The 17,864-nt window shown below is 38.8% G+C and overlaps 1 protein-coding gene across 2 annotated transcripts in view; it reads left to right on the top strand.

Annotated features, from left to right (window-relative positions):
- The first annotated feature begins 6,601 nt into the window (after positions 1-6,601).
- Positions 6,602-17,864, top strand: part of vps53 (VPS53 subunit of GARP complex) — a 28,193-nt gene continuing 16,930 nt past the window's right edge. For both annotated transcript variants that reach the window (XM_078246297.1, XM_078246296.1), the window contains exons 1-7: positions 6,602-6,743; positions 7,246-7,326; positions 9,665-9,714; positions 9,810-9,876; positions 15,343-15,429; positions 15,693-15,808; positions 16,352-16,471. In XM_078246297.1, the coding sequence (XP_078102423.1) occupies positions 6,657-6,743; positions 7,246-7,326; positions 9,665-9,714; positions 9,810-9,876; positions 15,343-15,429; positions 15,693-15,808; positions 16,352-16,471 (608 nt within the window). In that variant the 5' untranslated portion in view covers positions 6,602-6,656. The remainder of the gene's footprint in view (positions 6,744-7,245; positions 7,327-9,664; positions 9,715-9,809; positions 9,877-15,342; positions 15,430-15,692; positions 15,809-16,351; positions 16,472-17,864) is intronic.

Raw genomic sequence — 17,864 nt, 5'->3', positions numbered from 1 at the left:
CCGTCATCCTGTTACCATTTTATTTTACATAACCGCTGCAGTTTTAAACTGGCAACAAAAATAGTAAAAAATAGTTTTTTTTTTATACAGGGGACATTCTTTACATGCATGTTACATCTGCCATATTGAAGCCACTTGTATGTCACAGCGCTCTGCGTTTTATTACTGGTGATGAGTTTCTCACCCATCATTGTATTTTATATCAAAAAATGGGCTGGCCCTCTCTCACCATCTGGAGAGAGCATCATTGTTTAATGTTCATTTACAAAGCTTTATGTGGCAGGATTTCCCTGTATCTGTCTTCGCTGCTAAATTTCATTAACATAGCACATCAGACACGCTCAAAGACACACATTAGACATATCACGCCACACATCAATTGTAAATTAGGGAAGAGTGCTTTTAACTTTTACGCTCCTGACAGATGGAACTGGCTTCAGGATTCTCTCAAATTAGAACAACTTGTTTCCATTGGGACGTTCAAGATGATGCTTGAAAATGTGTTACGTAGGGACTGCTCTTGTTTTTAATAGCCATCTTATTCAACTAAGACTGATTCTCACCTGTTTTTGTTTTATTTACATATTATAATTTGGGTATTGTTTTATGATCATATTTATTTGTACTGTAATTGTTTTAGATTGTTTTTATTTCCTTTTATTTGTGCTGTAATCAGGGCATCACTGGAAAAGAGAGCTTGCTCTCAATGGCCCTCCCTGAATAAATAAAGGTTATAATAATTATAATAATCAGGGATTGGCTTAAAATTAGTAATGCAAATTTAGGACATAATTTGACGTGACGTGACGTACTAAGGTCCATAAAACTCGGTCAATTTAAAAATAACAGTTGACTTTGCATTTGACATGGGACACAAACCCTGGTCTCCTGAGGGAAGGTCCTGTGTTTGTTTAACCCATGCACCACTTCAATCTCCTTATGCAGAATTTGGCGCTCTTATTCTTTGTCACCTCATTTCCTTGTTTGCTCCCACGATAATTACTACAGCCATGAGAGGTCGCCGACTAACAAGAAACGTGATTGTGGGTCGTTATGAGCTGCTTGCATAATCTACCCATACAGTCATTTTCTGGGTGAGGACAGGATTAAGAGATCCTGCTGTCAACCAATGTGCTATAGCATCCAAAACTAACATGCTAACCTTTCCCCTAGCAAGGCAGATGGCTTGCTGCTTCTATTAATTTCCATGCTGTTGTTAGCATGGTGCTAGGAGGGTGCTAAATCTCTTGCAGAAATCACTTTGTGAAAAAGCAGCTACAGTTGAAACTGTTTATTTCGTTTTGTTTATTTCAGTGAAAGTTAATAAAATCAAAGTGCTAAATCCATCTGTAGTTGTGAGCCAAAACATTGACATCCCCATGTTCCTGTTAAACCCACAATTTACATGAGTGATTCAATCATTTGTTTCACGCAGGGAGTCATCCACCCCATATCTGTAAATAAATGAATGCAATCATTTTGAATTTTTAGTGACAATTACAACACTGAAATCCCTGGGGCTGGATTCATTTAAGAGTTAAAATTAACCATCATTCTGTTTCTCATCAGCTTTAAGACAAATGCGGCTCTAAATCCACCATGACAGATAATCTTGGAAAAATAAATCTTCATATTAAATTTAACCTTGACATGTAAATCTGCATGTTAATTTTCACTGATTAAGGGAGAGTCAAAACACCATGCTCCTATTATACTTACTGTCACAAAGAGCATGTAGGTGCACCACAAAGGACTCATGGTGGGATGTTCTATTTCAAGATGCCATAGAGCTTAGCTTAATCTTACTTAAGCAGGATGCATACCAAGGCTGTTGTGATATTGCAAATGGCCGCTGCTTGATTATCATAAGAAGTTATAAAATAACAGAAAATTAATTTTTCATTTTCTTTTATATCATTTGTGCCTCATGGCAATGAATATACAAGACCGAATATCATGTTTTCTAATGCATTTGTATTTCCCCCAAACTTTACCTCACCTTACCCTTTATTAAATGTACTGAACTTCTTTAATGATAGCAGGGATAGCATTTCTAGATGAGTAGTGGAGACCATGTGGGAAAAGAAAGAGCTCATATGGCAAGATCTGCATGTTCAGTTGATCAGATTTCAAGCTTGATCAGAAAGCTGTATGGATGCTGCCTGCAGGCTGGCTGGAGTGCAAAAGCATCTAGTTCTGCCAGCCCTGAATCTCTGCCTTGTGAGTTTTTCTCCACAGCAGTTAGCTCTTCAGTGATATTGTGGATTGGTCATGGATTGTTTGTTTCGGGCTGTTTTCCACTCTTTCATGCATTGTTGCAGACAAGCTGTTTGGATCATCTCATCTGACTTTCATCAGTCCTGATCCAAAGTATCCATTCCGTTATACTCTATGAACACCTATGCAGAGTCTAAACATGAATGTCCAACATGCATGTTTATTACTCTAGGGTTGCATCTTACAGGTCTGTGCAAATGGCACGTTTCATGTCCCAAAGCTGGTTGTTCCTTGAAGCAAGCGAATGCATACAGAGAAGATGCACGTTTTTTTTATCCATGTGATATTACCTCAACGTCACAGGGGTACTAACCCCGAGCCAGTCAGAGATCTTAGGCAATTTGTTCTCAATCTTTTTGGAGATGTCTAATTTACTGAAAATCCCCAAACTTTGGCATTTGCCACCGATTCAGTTAACTTCTTCAAGACATTTCTGTGATACCACATTCCTTGCACATGTCAACTTTGGCATAGCGAGGCAAAGCCTGGAGAGATCAGAATCAGAATCAACTTTATTGGCCAGTTTTGCGCAAACAAACAAGGAATTTGACTCTGGTTAATCTTTGCTTTCAAAGTACAACACTCACTTAACATATAAGAATAAAAACCGAAAGGACAGTAAGAAATATAAAAAAAAAATACTGTTAAGTATGCAGTATAACAATACAATAGAATTTAGAAATTTACAAAAAATATACAATAACAATTGAAGAGAGGGAAGGAATAGTGCAATATCAGTATAGTCTGAGATTTAAGATTTAAATATAAATATAGTGCAAGGCAGTTCAGTGCAATGGTAATATGTTAATAACAATATTGTAAGCTTGTGGGATTTAAACCAATGAAAATATTCTTCAGGTCTGACAAAGACGGATCACAAAAAAAAACAGAACATGGCCGAGGTTCACTTCAGCAAGATGTTGCTTTGCTGTTGACACACAACTTTGGTCAGGGTAGGATTATAGTAGCTAAATGAATGTAGCTAAAAACTATTTTGTACTTGCTAATACACAGTAACTTAATGTTAGGAACAGGTTTTGGTCCTCTTCAGTTAGGATGACTCAGTAAGACACTGAGAGGCTCGCCCAATGGCACAGATTGTATAGCTGGTTACAGCTGCCAGAGAGTCATGTTTGTTGCCTTGAGTACTATGTTGTACATGCATTAGTCCCCACATTGCACATGTAGTCAGCATGCTTTTACTGTGTTTTTTTTTTAATGAAACAAAAAAATCAATGTACAAACCACTTTTGAAAACTTTGAAAATTGTGTCAAGCAGAACATCTTGGACTGGATGTTGAGGGAAATTTGGTTCTGCTTACATCGTTCCCTCCTTTTCTTCCAGGAGTAGTTAAACTCCTGGACCACACTCCATGACTGCTGCATCCGCTTTGCAAATCTTCATTGCTTTTGCAATTGAAAATGATGCCGAAAGCAGCTGATTTGGGGAGAAAGGCTTTCAACACAGCTTTGGAGGTGGTAGTACAGTAAGTGGAGTTTCACATATTGGTATGTTGAAATGAACTGTGTGGAGGTAGTGATGCTTGTAGAGTAGTTCAAAACATCATTGTAGGTCAAACTTGACATGTAGGGTGTAGGGTCCCCTTCTCAGGAGTTTGAAACAGCTGTTCTCATAAATGCTTTAAATCTTGACCTCTTCCCGACCCTGAAAGACATCATCAACCACAGATAAGCCCAAGACTTTGTGATGACTTAATCCTGACATGCACTAATCTCATCTGCCTTTCTTTTCCTCTTTAGAGACTCAAGTATGCCTCGCTTTTGCTTGACCTGACGTCTCTAAAAAAAAGAAAAAAGAAAAAGGGCTGTAAGCGACAACAGTTCAGCATAGTCAGCTCGACCATTAGCAATAAATGGCTTTCCACAAACTATCAGAAACCGTCTGGCTAATTAAGTGCTATCATGACTGTGGTTATCTGCTCATTCTGTCTACCCAGCTTTTCTCAATCTGGCTCTGAATGTAGTGGAAAGGAACAACTTCTCTGTGTTCTGTTTCTTTTATACTTCTACCGCACTACAATTCAGTGAAAGACATTGCACTTTTTACTCCACTACTGTTTAAGTTACTAGTTACTTTGCAGATTAAGATTTTATATAAAAACACATGATGAACTCATAAAATAAATCCCATTTTCATATCACAGTTGTCATAAAATGTATTACATCTCTACCACACTACACAAACACACACACACACACACACACACACACACACACACACACACACACACACACACACACATTTATATCGGCCACCTGACAGCTACTCTGTCTCTTCACTCTCCCTGCCCTCGTTCTCTCGTTGCTTTTCTTTAGTGCATCCTTTAAAAATGTCAGAGAAACACTTATTTTATATTAAATTTGTATGTGCTTCCTCAATTCTATGTCGATGAGGACCAGGTAGGTTACACCTTATCACCTTGTGTCATGTTCTCTCTCCTTTTTCTCCTTCTCTCTACCCTATTGATTTTCATCCCTGTAAATAATATGCAGTTAAACCTGATACCGCCATTTCTGTCTTCTTCTTCTCTTTTCTGTCTTTTTTTTCTCACCTCAAAACCCCCTCGTTCCTTGATACTTTGTCCTCTACTCTCCTCACTCTTCCATCATCTTTTCCTTTTCACCACTCTGTTGCTTTTCTCCACTCCTCTCTATCATCTGTCTTGCCACGTCTTGTTCTCGTCCTCTGTCTAGTCCTTTAAATAGCTATTCTAAAAGCTTTCTTTAGGGTTTATATGTCTCTCTTTGGAATAAAACACAACAGTGTAATGCTTGGAAGCTGGGGCTTATAGGAGCATGTGTGTGTTTGTGTGTTGCTTCTTTTAACAGCAGGGGACACTGCTGCTTCTTACTTAGTGTTGCAGCCCCATCCCTCTGGAACGCCCTTCCTGCAGATATCCGAAATGCTACATCCCTGGACATATTTAAAAAACTGTTTACCACAGCCTACAACCTCTAATTCTGTAAAGGGTCCTTGGGTTTCTTGAAAGGTGCTATATAAATAAAAGTTATTATTATTATTATTATTATTATTATTATTATTATTATTATTATTACTACTGTAATTGACGATGTGTGCACAGATGACAACAATGTTACTGTAGTAGGAGGCCAGATTATTGATACAGTAGGTGTGTTAGAGACAATTTTATTATGGAATATTGTCACTGCAGGGCACATTGCCAATGGAATCATGTTACAGGTCAGAACACCCCATGTATTAGGATCAGAGCAGAGCTATGAGGAGATTTGTAGGCAGATAATGTGGGAAGAGGTTTTCGGTTGTGTAAAATGTAATTAAAGTATTCTAAGAATAGATTTTCATCACCTCAGCTCACACAGGGCTTTAACAGATGGAGGTGGAACAAAAAGTGAAAAGTGTATGTTTTCTAAGTGCACTTTATCTATCTCTATTTTGTGGAATTTAATATGAAGGTTTATTTGAATAGACACATTCATTAATGCAGTGAGGAGAAGTGATGTGGCATTTTGCTCCTAATGAGTTCCTACTGTTACTGCTCTTGTGCACGTTCCTGCACAAGATCCTGTGAGGCCAGAGGGAAGGCATCTTCTGCAAACAGCAACAGATGAAATACGAGTCTTATGTTAGTCTTCCAGTTAAGTTGCAAATTAGAAAGCTGTGAAGACCCAAAATGTTGAATGCATGTATTTATGTTCATGATTATTTTCAATAAAACCTAAAAAAAAAATGACTCTTATAACACTGAACCACATACTCAGAAACTATGGCTGCACCCTGGGGGTCTGATGCCCAACTTGAACAGCTCTTGCTCCATGTGTACATAAATGGTTCCTATACTACCCTGTATACAAGTTCCTTTGATCCAAAACAAAATGAGCAGTTTTGTAATTTCTGCTGTTGTGCAGAATTAAAAAGTATGTATTAATTTAGTAAACGTGTAAAACATAGAAACATAGGAAACAGATGTTATATACTTTGAATGTCAGGCAACTATATGCTACAAATATATTAGAATTAATAATACTCATCACTTATTGACTCCCTACCCCTAATTGTCACATATTGGAAACCAATACCTATTTACCCATATGTTCGTCGGATTTACCACTTTGTTAGATCATCCATGTGCACTTTCAAAATGGAGATAGGATCGGACTCGGAGATTGAATTTGCAACCAATGTCAGGCAGTAAAGGTATGCGGGAGGAAGAGGAAGCGAGAGATGTTTGTAGGCAACACAGACAATCCATCGCTCAAATGTAATCCCTGATTTCAGCTAGCCCTGAAAGCACCGTTTCTACAACGTCATCAGCTATCCCAGAAGCCTCCTCATCAGGAAGTGGTATGCCGGAGTAGTCTTTGGTTTTGTTTTGACAATGATGGAGGAGGAAGAATTTGAATTTGCTGAGGATTTGGAGGCTATTTTGCATTTAACCCCAGAGGTGCAACTAGCCATCGAACAGGTAGCCGACTGACCTTGTTACTATTGCAGCTTTTTAAACATTGTTGCTGGTCTTGCTAACAACCCAGCTGTTAGCAGGCTAGTTAGATGTGACACTGCAGTATTACGAATGCTAACGTTACCTATAGAACAACGATTTCCCCATTTATCTTCAAGGAAAACTTTGTCAGGTTGTTTATATATTGGGATAACGTCAGCTGGAAGTAATGCGTGACGTTAGTTTAGGAAGCAGTCTTTGCCTTTTAACGTTAACGTTACTCTTCGGTGGTTTCCGTCTTGAGTATTAGGGTAACGTTACAATTGTTTACACGCGACTCACTCAACAACTTGTATGTGCAGGTTGTCAGTAATGACTGGCTAAAGTTATTTCGGGAAACCGTAAAATAAGGTTACAAGGCATCACCAGTTTGCATGTAAAAGTTACTCCAACACACCATAAAAATGCAGTGTAACGTCGTCAGCCATGACTTTGTATGAACGTCGTTTGTTTTTTTATGTACAAGGTGTTCCCCAGCCAAGACCCTCTGGACAGAGCAGACTTCAATGCTGTGGAATACATCAACACACTGTTTCCCACCGAGCAGGTACAGTGAAGTGACAGAGAAACATCTGCAGCCAGACTGATGTGCATACTGCTCTCCATTTTAGTGTGACCCAGCCGATAGTGACTGTGACAGTGATAGTCTTTGTTTAGTTGAAAATAATTTGATAATAATTTCAACCAGGCTGATAACTGAAAAGGCAGAAAGAGACAAAGACAGTAAGAATATATTTAAAAAAAATCATTGGTAAAATTAATTGGAAGCTTAGCATCAAAATCTTTGCAGATATAAATGAGAACAGGTTCCTGTTTCAGTGTCAAGCGCACAATAATTCTTATTCTTTATTTTATAAAGGACAACACACATTAATCAATATTTCTGTAAATATGCCAGTGTTAGCCAGCCGGCAAATTTTCAACTGTAGTCCTTTGGCCAGATGATTTTAGACCAGAGGAACAGGAAACAGCAAGACATTAGTACAGGTTAAACTATACAGACAGAAGTCAACAAGACACCATACAGGCAGCTACAGCAACAAATAAGCTTTCTCAGTAAGCCATGCAGAGCTACAGGAAGCATGGCTACAGGAAGAATGCCTAACAAGCTGGAATTAACAGATGTGTTGCTTTAGCAAAGCCAAAGGGTTAAGACTATTGGAATTGGATCAGGGAATATCAGCTAAGAATACTATGGACTGACAAATCATATTTTAAGCTGTGATTTGTCAGTTTTAGCTTTTCTGGACTGGAAAACATTCAAAATCTAAGGGTATTTGGAGGAAAAAATTGTCAAAACAGTAGTGAGTGTACTTCAAGTACCAAAGATGTTACAAAGATTGGAACCCTTTATCTTTGCATTTCATTAACAGGAGCAATACATTATAACCAAGGAACATTTATTTAACACGTGATGTTTATATGTTGTATTAATTAGCATGTCTGTGAGTGTGTATGTATGTGTTTGTGTGATCGTGTGTGTATTTTAAATGTCTGTGTTGCACTTTATCTTGAAAGATTGTGTACAGTATACATGTCTATGTGTATACTCCATCTCCATGAGGGGTCACTGTTACCCTATAGTTAGTGCTCATACACGTAGGAGGGTTCCTACTGGTATACATGCATTTTCACCTCATTATAGATATTTATTATTATTTTGTGTCTCTGGTGCTTCCACACACATACAAACTTCGAAAAAAATAAATAAAATATCCATGCGGTTTTGAGTGAAATACTGGTTTCTGAATGTGTCCTGCCTTCAGTCTCCGGGTGAGCTGTTCAAAATCTGCACGGCTTTCTACATAACTAGCCGAAACGAGGGGGTTAGGGGGCTAACCGTTAGCATGCTAGCACTAGTGTGCTAGCTCGTTCTCAATGGCAAAACACTGCTATAACACACAAATTCACCCTAATCTACAAAATAAATTGTATAGAACTACTTACATGTCCCTGTTCTGCAGGTATTCCATGCAAAGTAGGAAGTTTAGAAGAAGTCTCCTGGCTAATCCTGCCTTGTACAGGCCGAAGTTGGAGAAACAGCTAGCTAGCTCATGTAATCCTTAGCTAGCTACTATGCATGTGCGACTGCCAACAAAGACGTTACAGAAGATGAGAGGTCTCACTCTGTAGCTAAAACAGAGACCTGAACACAGGGTGAAAAAAGGAGCTGCAGTAATGTGCAGTACAACAAAAATATGATGTTTTTGAAAAATGAAACCATGTAAACCTATTCTGATACAATCTCAAATTACAATTTTATGAACCTGAAAATGAATATAATACGGCCACTTTAATAATACACTGTTTACCTTCCACCTTATACCTTCCTTCCGCCATGTGGAAGAGACTAAAGGCACCAGACTTTCATAACTAAACATTACTTTCCTAACTAAGACAAAATAACATAGATGTAATGTATTGACTTCTTATTTATTTGTACACTCAACTCTTCCAGCATGCGAGACACGTGGAACAGAGGGAAAAAAACTAACAAATCTAGATCGGCCCGTGGATCTATTACTTTTTCCGATCCCCGATCCAGCTATTTTGTCAATATCGGGACCGATATCCGATATTATTATCTGATCGGTGCACCCCTAATTATAATAGAACATATTTGTAGCGAATTAATCCGTTTGTTTAAGCACAAATACATTAAATGCTACAAAGCATGCATTTTTGATCGTAGGTGTCTTGTTTTGTGTAAAATATAGGTTCAACACAACATAGTAAACAGCAGGATAAGGTACCAGAATGATTAAATAAATGGTATAACTGATAGAAAAGAGTACTTGTGTGTGATTGGGTAATCCAGCCATTCTCCTCTGTATGTACGGTTGTTTCATGTTTTCCTGATTTCCTGTCTTTGTATTTCCTCTCAGTCTTTGGCTAATATTGATGATGTGGTTAACAAGATTCGTCTGAAGATCCGGTGAGTTCATGTCATTGACTTAATAACACATTTCTTGTTTTTGTTTGTATTTTACTCTCAATCTGACCAAGTCTCTTTTGTGTCACATATGATAGGCGCCTGGATGACAACATCAGGACAGTGGTGAGAGGCCAGACCAATGTGGGCCAGGATGGCAGACAGGTGAGTTGAGCTGCAGGTCAAATAGGGACATACATTTTAAAAAAAAAAAAACACCCATATAGACACACATCTATATACTTATCATTCATATCTTGCACTCTGTATATACTGTAGCATATATTATTTAATCATACTGTAGCCCATGTTATTTAATGTTATTTAATCACTGCTTAAGCACTTCTGGTTAGACACTAACTACATTTCGTTGCTATGTACTTGTTACATGTGCAATGACAATAAAGTTGAATCTAATTGAATCAAATCTAATACTGATTAGACTTTGATCGACTTTGAATTTGTTTTTCTGCAATGGATTTGATCACATTTCTGGCAATATGGCAAGAAAAAGTTATCACATTTCTTTTATTTTTGTTATATTTTCATTAGGTGTCAGATTTAAGATTTAAAGAAGTGCTCAAATTGTATTATTTTGTCATGGTGATGGTGATAGAGCCTGAGTAGTTCGCAAAGGCCGATTGATATGCGTGTTGGTCTAAGATTGAAAGAAAATCAAGTATACAGCATTGTTCCTCCGCAAATCATAGAATCCTAGCATGTAGACCTTCAATGCCCTAATGGGGAAGATTGAGAAACACGTTTTCATATTATACATACAAACCACCAGGTCTATTTATCACTTTTGTTGTGTCGAAACAGAATCCTCTCCTGGAGTTAGAGTAGTGCCAATGTTTGCTCCTAACCCAGAAAAACATGTTCTTCCCGCTCGCCTGCTATTTCCTCTCTGCACATTGCTTCCATGGAAAAGGGCAAGATGACTCAGAACCATTCCCACTGCTCAAACTGCCCCTCTTTACTGAAAACACGTCTGGGAAATAGATTCCTGTATGTAAATACTTAGATTTCTTTAAAACCCAGGCTTTTGAGTATTTGCCTTTTCTTGTGGGAGCATGACAGAAAAGAACAGCCCCTGCCGATATAATCCAGGTCCTGGAACGTGACACCTGACGGGTGAGCCGTGTATGTTCTGACCAGTTGACATGATTAGGTGTGCGTTGTCGTCAGCGTGTCTGGCCTGGTGGCCCTGTCTTTCCCAGTTAGCTACCGTTTGGTAGCGGAAACGCTCTAAATACCCTCCAGACCAATAACATTATACAGTCACACACACAATAATTTGAGTTTGTTTTTCCAACCCCACAGTGCCATTCCAACATTTCCAGAGGAAAAATCCTTTCTGCAGACGGAAAGATGGAGAGGTGTACATTTCAGAATTTTGAAATTGAAACATAAAGACAGCAATATAATAAAACCAACAACATCAGCCATTCATTTATTAATGCTGTTGACTGAACTCACTCACTGAGCTAAATGAAATCCCCAGGTTGAAACCCAAGATTTAGACATTTATGGAGAAGGATGGAGAGAGCAAGACAGGAGGAGAGAGAAAGTGGAGATGGTCTAGGGAATGATTTTTCTCTTGTGTTTTTTTCTATAGGGAGTCAGATATTTATATGCTGCAGGGCTGAGAGTGTGGAAATGTAATTCTCTTAGTGGTCAGACCCTGGCAGCTAATAAAGCTAATACTTGCTGTGTTGACGACTGTGTTACTTGGCAACGGAAAATCTTTACATTTGTTTCATTTGTAAAGCTATGACAACAGTGAAATGTATATTGCAACACATTAAGACAGATGACACACATGACCCCACAAGCTAAATTGGTGACAGTATGATTGACTGTAATACAAGGTGTCCAGTGGCAGAGAGACCGCCTTAATTATAATGACATGAACTCCGTCATTAACCAGAAATTATGGCAGTGCTCATATGCGGCTCATTTCTGAACAATCCAGACTCAATCACTTTAACCTCCATCATTTCATGTGGTTCAAATATTACAGATGTTATTTCCTAAAGTGCTGAACATGACGGCAGATTGTTGGAGTCTCCTGACCAGTCTGGCTGTGTTGGCAAATGTACACTACTTTACACACAACATATCTGGTTGTAGTCTGCCAGCTGAGAGTTTCCTACTACACACAATGTTGTATGATGTTCCCACCTGCCTTAAAAAGAAAAAAAAGAAATGAAAACGAAGGACGTGAATGCATTTTGGCTGGAATCTATATGTGGATGTCTGTGTTAAAGAATCTCATTAACGAGACCAAACATTTGTTACCAGTTACTACTATTCACATTAAGCTACTGTACACACACACACACACACACACACACACACACACACACACACACACACACACACACAAATAGTAAGGCTGTACTTGCAGCTTGCATGGTTAGCAACCTGGCATTTGCGTATAGAGAGGGCTGCATTAGAAAATACAATGTTGGGTGGTCTTCCTATAGAAAAAGCCTTAATGTAAATATTTAACGTTAACTCAGAAAAGGCTGTTTTAGCTTCCATGCTTTCATCTTCTCAGAGGTCTGTCTTAGACATTGTAAACTGCACTTTCTTTCTTCTGTCTTCTAATTTGTAACTTTCTGCTTAAACTATTATATAGCATTTTCAGGATTATACTTGCATTTTGTGTTTGTACTAGAACATGTTTACATGTGCTTGACACTAATAGAATATAGCAGTAATTTCAAAATAATAAAATAAAGGTTTTTAAACCAAATACTACTAACAGTAAATGTTATGTTATGTGACCTGGAATTGGGGATAATTTAACGACCCTAAAGACTAAAGTTAGACCAGACGAAATGCAGGAAATTGACATACTATACGATGGCTTTTTTCGACAAACTAGACTATGACTTTTTTATCACTGTTTTGGCAGCCAAGGGGACATTGTTTATTGCCATTAGCATGTAGTTACATGGGACAATGTTAACACCACAGTGGCTTTAAAAAAAAACACTCCAGTCCTGCCTACTTGGAGCAGATGACCAATCATAGAAGTCCGGCTTAGAGTTGCGTAAAACTTAGCCGAGAGTAGAAAAAACTGTTGAAACCGGAGTGTTCAGAATAGTCAGAAATCTGAAAGTTTTAGCTCACAGGGATTTGTCTAAAATACGATTGCCTCATTATTTGAAATTTTGGCCACGTTTAACATGGAAATCCAACATAAAATGTTCCGGAAAACACGGAAAAGGATAATATGCAACCTTTAAAACAATCTGTCACACTCTACAGCTTCTATCAGCTTATGCCTGTTATGCTTTTTTAAGTCATCAACACCATCTGCAAAAACTAACAGTGCCAACATTTTGTATTGCTTCATGAAGGGAAAATTAAACAATCAAGGAAATGCGTAGCAGCAGTATAGTAGCATGCTGCTGTTTATAACAGAATGCATGAAAAAGTGGTGCTTTGGATATTATTTACTGTCAGGCTTAGCACTTCATGAGTTATTCTTTTCTCTGTTAAGTGAAACATTCTACTCTCTAAACTGACTCGCTACAAATGTTTACATGGCAAAGTTACTGTTATGTTAAATACTCCCTGTTTGGTTGATTTGTTTTATTTGGCCCTAAACTCAAAAGTACTATTTAATACACAGTCTACTTTAGAAAGCTACACTGATGTCTGTCAGAGGGAGGAGTGAAGGGCATCCCAAGCCTGTTCAGGCTCCTTTTTTGAACTCTATAGTACCGCCTATGTGCCTTGGAACCTGTGCTGCTTGCATGTTAGGGATACATTGGTGTGCATATGCGTGTTTGTGTGAGAGCAGATAACATCTTAGGCATGGAGGCGCCTGCTGTAGTGGTCTCTCTCTGCTTTCCTCAAGGCTAAATACAGGAAATAAGCACTAGGAAGCGAGCCAGATTTGACTCAGCGAAGTCTGCATGAGCAACAATTGAAGCCTTGGAGGTTCTGGCCTGTTCTGCATGCACTTTGTTTGCTCAAGAACTCCTCCAGGGAACCTCTTTAAAAATTCAGTGGCACTCCCTTCCTCGCTCTCAGATCAAAGAGTAAATACATAACCTGCATGCATTTTTCCAATTCATTTATCCATCACCCAAAAACAAAAGGGTAGTTTGAAACAAAAAGAAGGATGCGTCCAAGCTAGAGTCAGCTGTTGCTCATCTTTATTAAAGAAGAATTCCTTTCTGTCTGGCCATGGCAGACTGTCTTAATGGAATCATATTACACAGATTGGATGACATTTTAGCTTAGTATAAGAATATTAAGGTTGAAACTCCCCTTGCCGGATTAAATGTCAACATGGTTTTGTTGTGATGTTGTGACCTGGTCATATTGCGTCGTCCTTACTTTGATCGTGTCTCCACAACACTGTCACCAAGTGCTACTCTTTGGCTACACTCAGGAAGTAAAAATAATAATAATCCTCTGCTGTCAGTGCAAGCGATATTTATGTTTGAGTGTGTAACTGTGTATGCATGTGCACAGTTGTGTGTTTGCTCACTTGTTCTTGTTCTTAGAGGTGCTTGTAAAAGTGGTAAATTCCTTGCACAGCTGGTACCGTGTGTGTGTGTGTCAGTCACAGCATCGGGCCAAGTGAAACCAATTACCTTGGCATCAGATGTCGGAGCACAATCTCTGTTTAGGGCCATCAAAGAACAGCTGCCATGTTAGATGATGGGGAAATATTAGAATAGCACGTTAACTATCTTACAGTTGTAACTGTCTAATGTTATCTAATCCGGTCTGGCTTTATAGGCTGTTCAAAGTGCTAATAATCTCTTTAGCCTTTTAGACAGCCTTTATGCAGAGATTAGCCTTATGGTTCATGTGTCAAACTAAGACCTATCAATGTCAGCACGCCAATTAGACGGCCAATTAGTCTATTCCAGAACTGGGAACATACATACGTGTTTTTTTTTTACACGGACCAAAGCCAGTGGTGAGTGCAGATAGGAAATTTGACCCAGACTGGCACACCACAACTGCTACTTATTCCACGAACTGCCCTGTTTCTCACAACAATATATTGTCAGTATTTCTTCTAAGGAAGTTTAAAGGGAGGTTGATATTTTATGTACGGGATGATACATTTTGATTAAAAGCAGAATAAGAAATACATTGATTTAACCACCAGCTGCTGACAGGGTTTCCATGTTCTCTGCCCATGAATTTGTGGATGAAAGGAAATCCGAGACTTTCCAGCAGACACTAGAAGGCAGTTTAATGCGCATTTGTTAGGTTAGCTAATTCACAATTAATGTACGGTACGCCATTGCTGATCTGATTTACCAGCCAACAGGTAAAAAAACTCTGTAGCTTTCCACTCAGTCTAACTTAGCATGTGAGGGTAAACTGGGTGAAAGGTTTCTCATCCCTTTTCTTTCTCAAGGTTATGGTCGGAACAGTTCTGTTTGGTTTTCCATATTTTCTCCACTTCTTGCTGCTGTTTCTGCTTCATGTGTAAGTCTGACATGATTAGTGATGGGCTGAGCTGGGCTTTGGCATTGGAATTATATAGCCAAAATATCACTCCCAAAAATACAGACATATGGTGGTGGTTTCTACACAGCGATTGTGTCTTTTCTGTATGTTTCATATTGTTCTGTTTGTTTTTGGCAGGCTTTGGAAGAGGCCCAGATAGCTATCCAGCAGCTCTTTGGTAAAATCAAAGACATCAAGGACAAGGCAGAGAAGTCTGAACAAATGGTACACACACACACACACACACACACACACACACACACACACACACACACACACACACACACACACACACACACACACACACACACACACACACACACACACACACACAGTGGCCTTGTTGAAGCTTAAAACAAGGGAGATACACCCTGTAACCTTCTGTTACAATAGAGGACAAAGGTGTGTGTGTCTCTGTACTTTTTTACTTTCTCCTTTCTTCCATTCTATATGACCAGCATGTCTGACTTGTTCCTCTTCCTGCACAGGTGAAGGAGATTACGAGGGACATAAAGCAGCTGGACCATGGGAAGCGCCACCTAACTACATCCATCACCACCCTCAACCACCTGCATATGTTGGCAGGGGGTGTTGACTCTTTAGAGTGCGTACAATCACATTTAACAGATCAGACCAAAAGGCTTTCACAGTTAACAGTTTAAAGCTTATTTGGGATTGTTCAGAGCCTCTGTAGTTGTAATATGGACTTAATTTAGGATAAAGGATTAGATTTATATTGATTTATACTGGCGGTTAAAGCTGCTAATTGTATACTGATGAAAACCTCTGAATTACCTGCAAAACAAGAAGAAAATCCCATAGAAATTCACCCTTTTTCAGATGGGTGGAAAGAAAAACATACTGTGCTCTCCCCACAAGGGGCCTTAATCGTTTTAATATCTTATTTCCACATCCTTCTGTATTCTGTAGGCTTTTTTAAGGACAGTGGGTGGTTTTCTTACCTATAGCGTGTTACAAATTAATTTACACTTTGTGAGAGATTTAGAAAGTTAGTTTGATGCTCGAATGATATTTTTACAGAGGTGCGTGGCATAATCACTTGACAATTGTACCATAGAGAATATGAAGAGGTATATTTTCTTTATATATTAATAGAAATAATTCACATATATGTGTTGTCTTCCAGAGCCATGACCAGAAAGAGGCAGTATGGTGAGGTGGCCAACCTGCTTCAGGGAGTGGTCAATGTGCTTGAACATTTCCACAAGTACATGGGCATACCCCAGATCAGACAGCTTTCTGAGAGGTAACTGATATGCACACATTAATACACACACTTACCGGTGATGTATGTGCATACTATGTGCATACTATTTTCCTCAAGTGCATTTTCTACGAGTGTATCAGCTGCATTGCAGTAACTCTTGAACGCTGAGGAGTTTAGTGCCTTGCTCAAGCTCACTCGGGCAGTTGTTGGATAGGCAGCATAGCTGTAAGAACAGCTCATTTCCAGTAGCCAGTTCAAAGCCTGGTCCCTGCTTATAGCTGCAATATTCCACAGCTCGTCAGCTGAACTTTTGAAAATTGTTTACAGTATTTGGCTAGAGGGATTTTGCATATTACATCCTGTTTATGCAGTTATTCACACACATTCACGCACAACCCCACTCATACAGGAACCCACAGGAAGGAAACACTGAATAGGGTCCTATTATGCCAGAATTTCTTTCATTGTGAGAGATTAGGGGCAAACTTTTCTTAGACGTGTTGTCTCCATGTGTGTGCTTCCACATATGTGTATGTAAGATGCATTTATTAAAATATGCACTTGAGATTTTTGTTCATGCTTGCAACATGTCTATCAATCTAACAATCTAGTGTCATTTTTAATCAGTGGTATATTTAGGAATGTGTGTTTGGTCTGGATAAGAGTCATGCCAGTATGTGCATGTGGTATTTTGTTTAAACACACAAACACTCACACAGAGGTACACACACACACACACACGCACACACACACACACACAGAGAGAACAAAGTGCATTGTTACGCTGTTGTTTCCCGGCCCTGACTGATTACATTTCCATTTTTACTATTATTTTCCAACAACATTAGAATCAATTCGGGACACGTTGGCCAAGTTAATCAAGTTTAAAGTAGTGCTGATCCCCAAAAGCTAAACTAAAAGGATGACCTTCTGTTCTGTTTTGAATGAGGTGTGGCAGACCGTGTTCATACCAAATAACAGTTGCGTGGAAGAAGTGACTCTGCTGGAGAAACAGATGATAGGAGAGACACAGGGCAGTGAGAGATATGAAGACAAGGCAGACAGCTGGACGCAAACAGTTAATATAAAGTGTATAGAAAGTAATTAACAGAAAGAATTCTCTGTGACAAACGTGGGCAGATTAACACATCAGCCACAAAAATACTACAGATAAAAGAAGACAAACATGGATATAGAGGCAGCATGAAGGATCAGATGGGGAGTTTCCAGAATTACAGCCACGGGGAACAGTAGCTAAGGGATGTTTAGAGCAGGGAGGCAAAATTTAACTTGCCATTGTTTCCCATACAATAAAACCATTTTTAAATAATTGCAAGACCACAAAGGACAACTTTCTATTGAATTCTGAATTCAAACATAAAAAAAGACTACTTACCTCAGTATTTCTGTCAATTACAGGAATACATATTTA

The sequence above is a fragment of the Sander vitreus genome, chromosome 3 (genome assembly GCF_031162955.1).
Source record: "Sander vitreus isolate 19-12246 chromosome 3, sanVit1, whole genome shotgun sequence".
Classification (NCBI taxonomy): Eukaryota; Metazoa; Chordata; class Actinopteri; order Perciformes; family Percidae; genus Sander; species Sander vitreus.
Note: the sequence above shows the minus strand (reverse complement) of the source record. Positions and strands in the feature narration are given on the sequence as shown.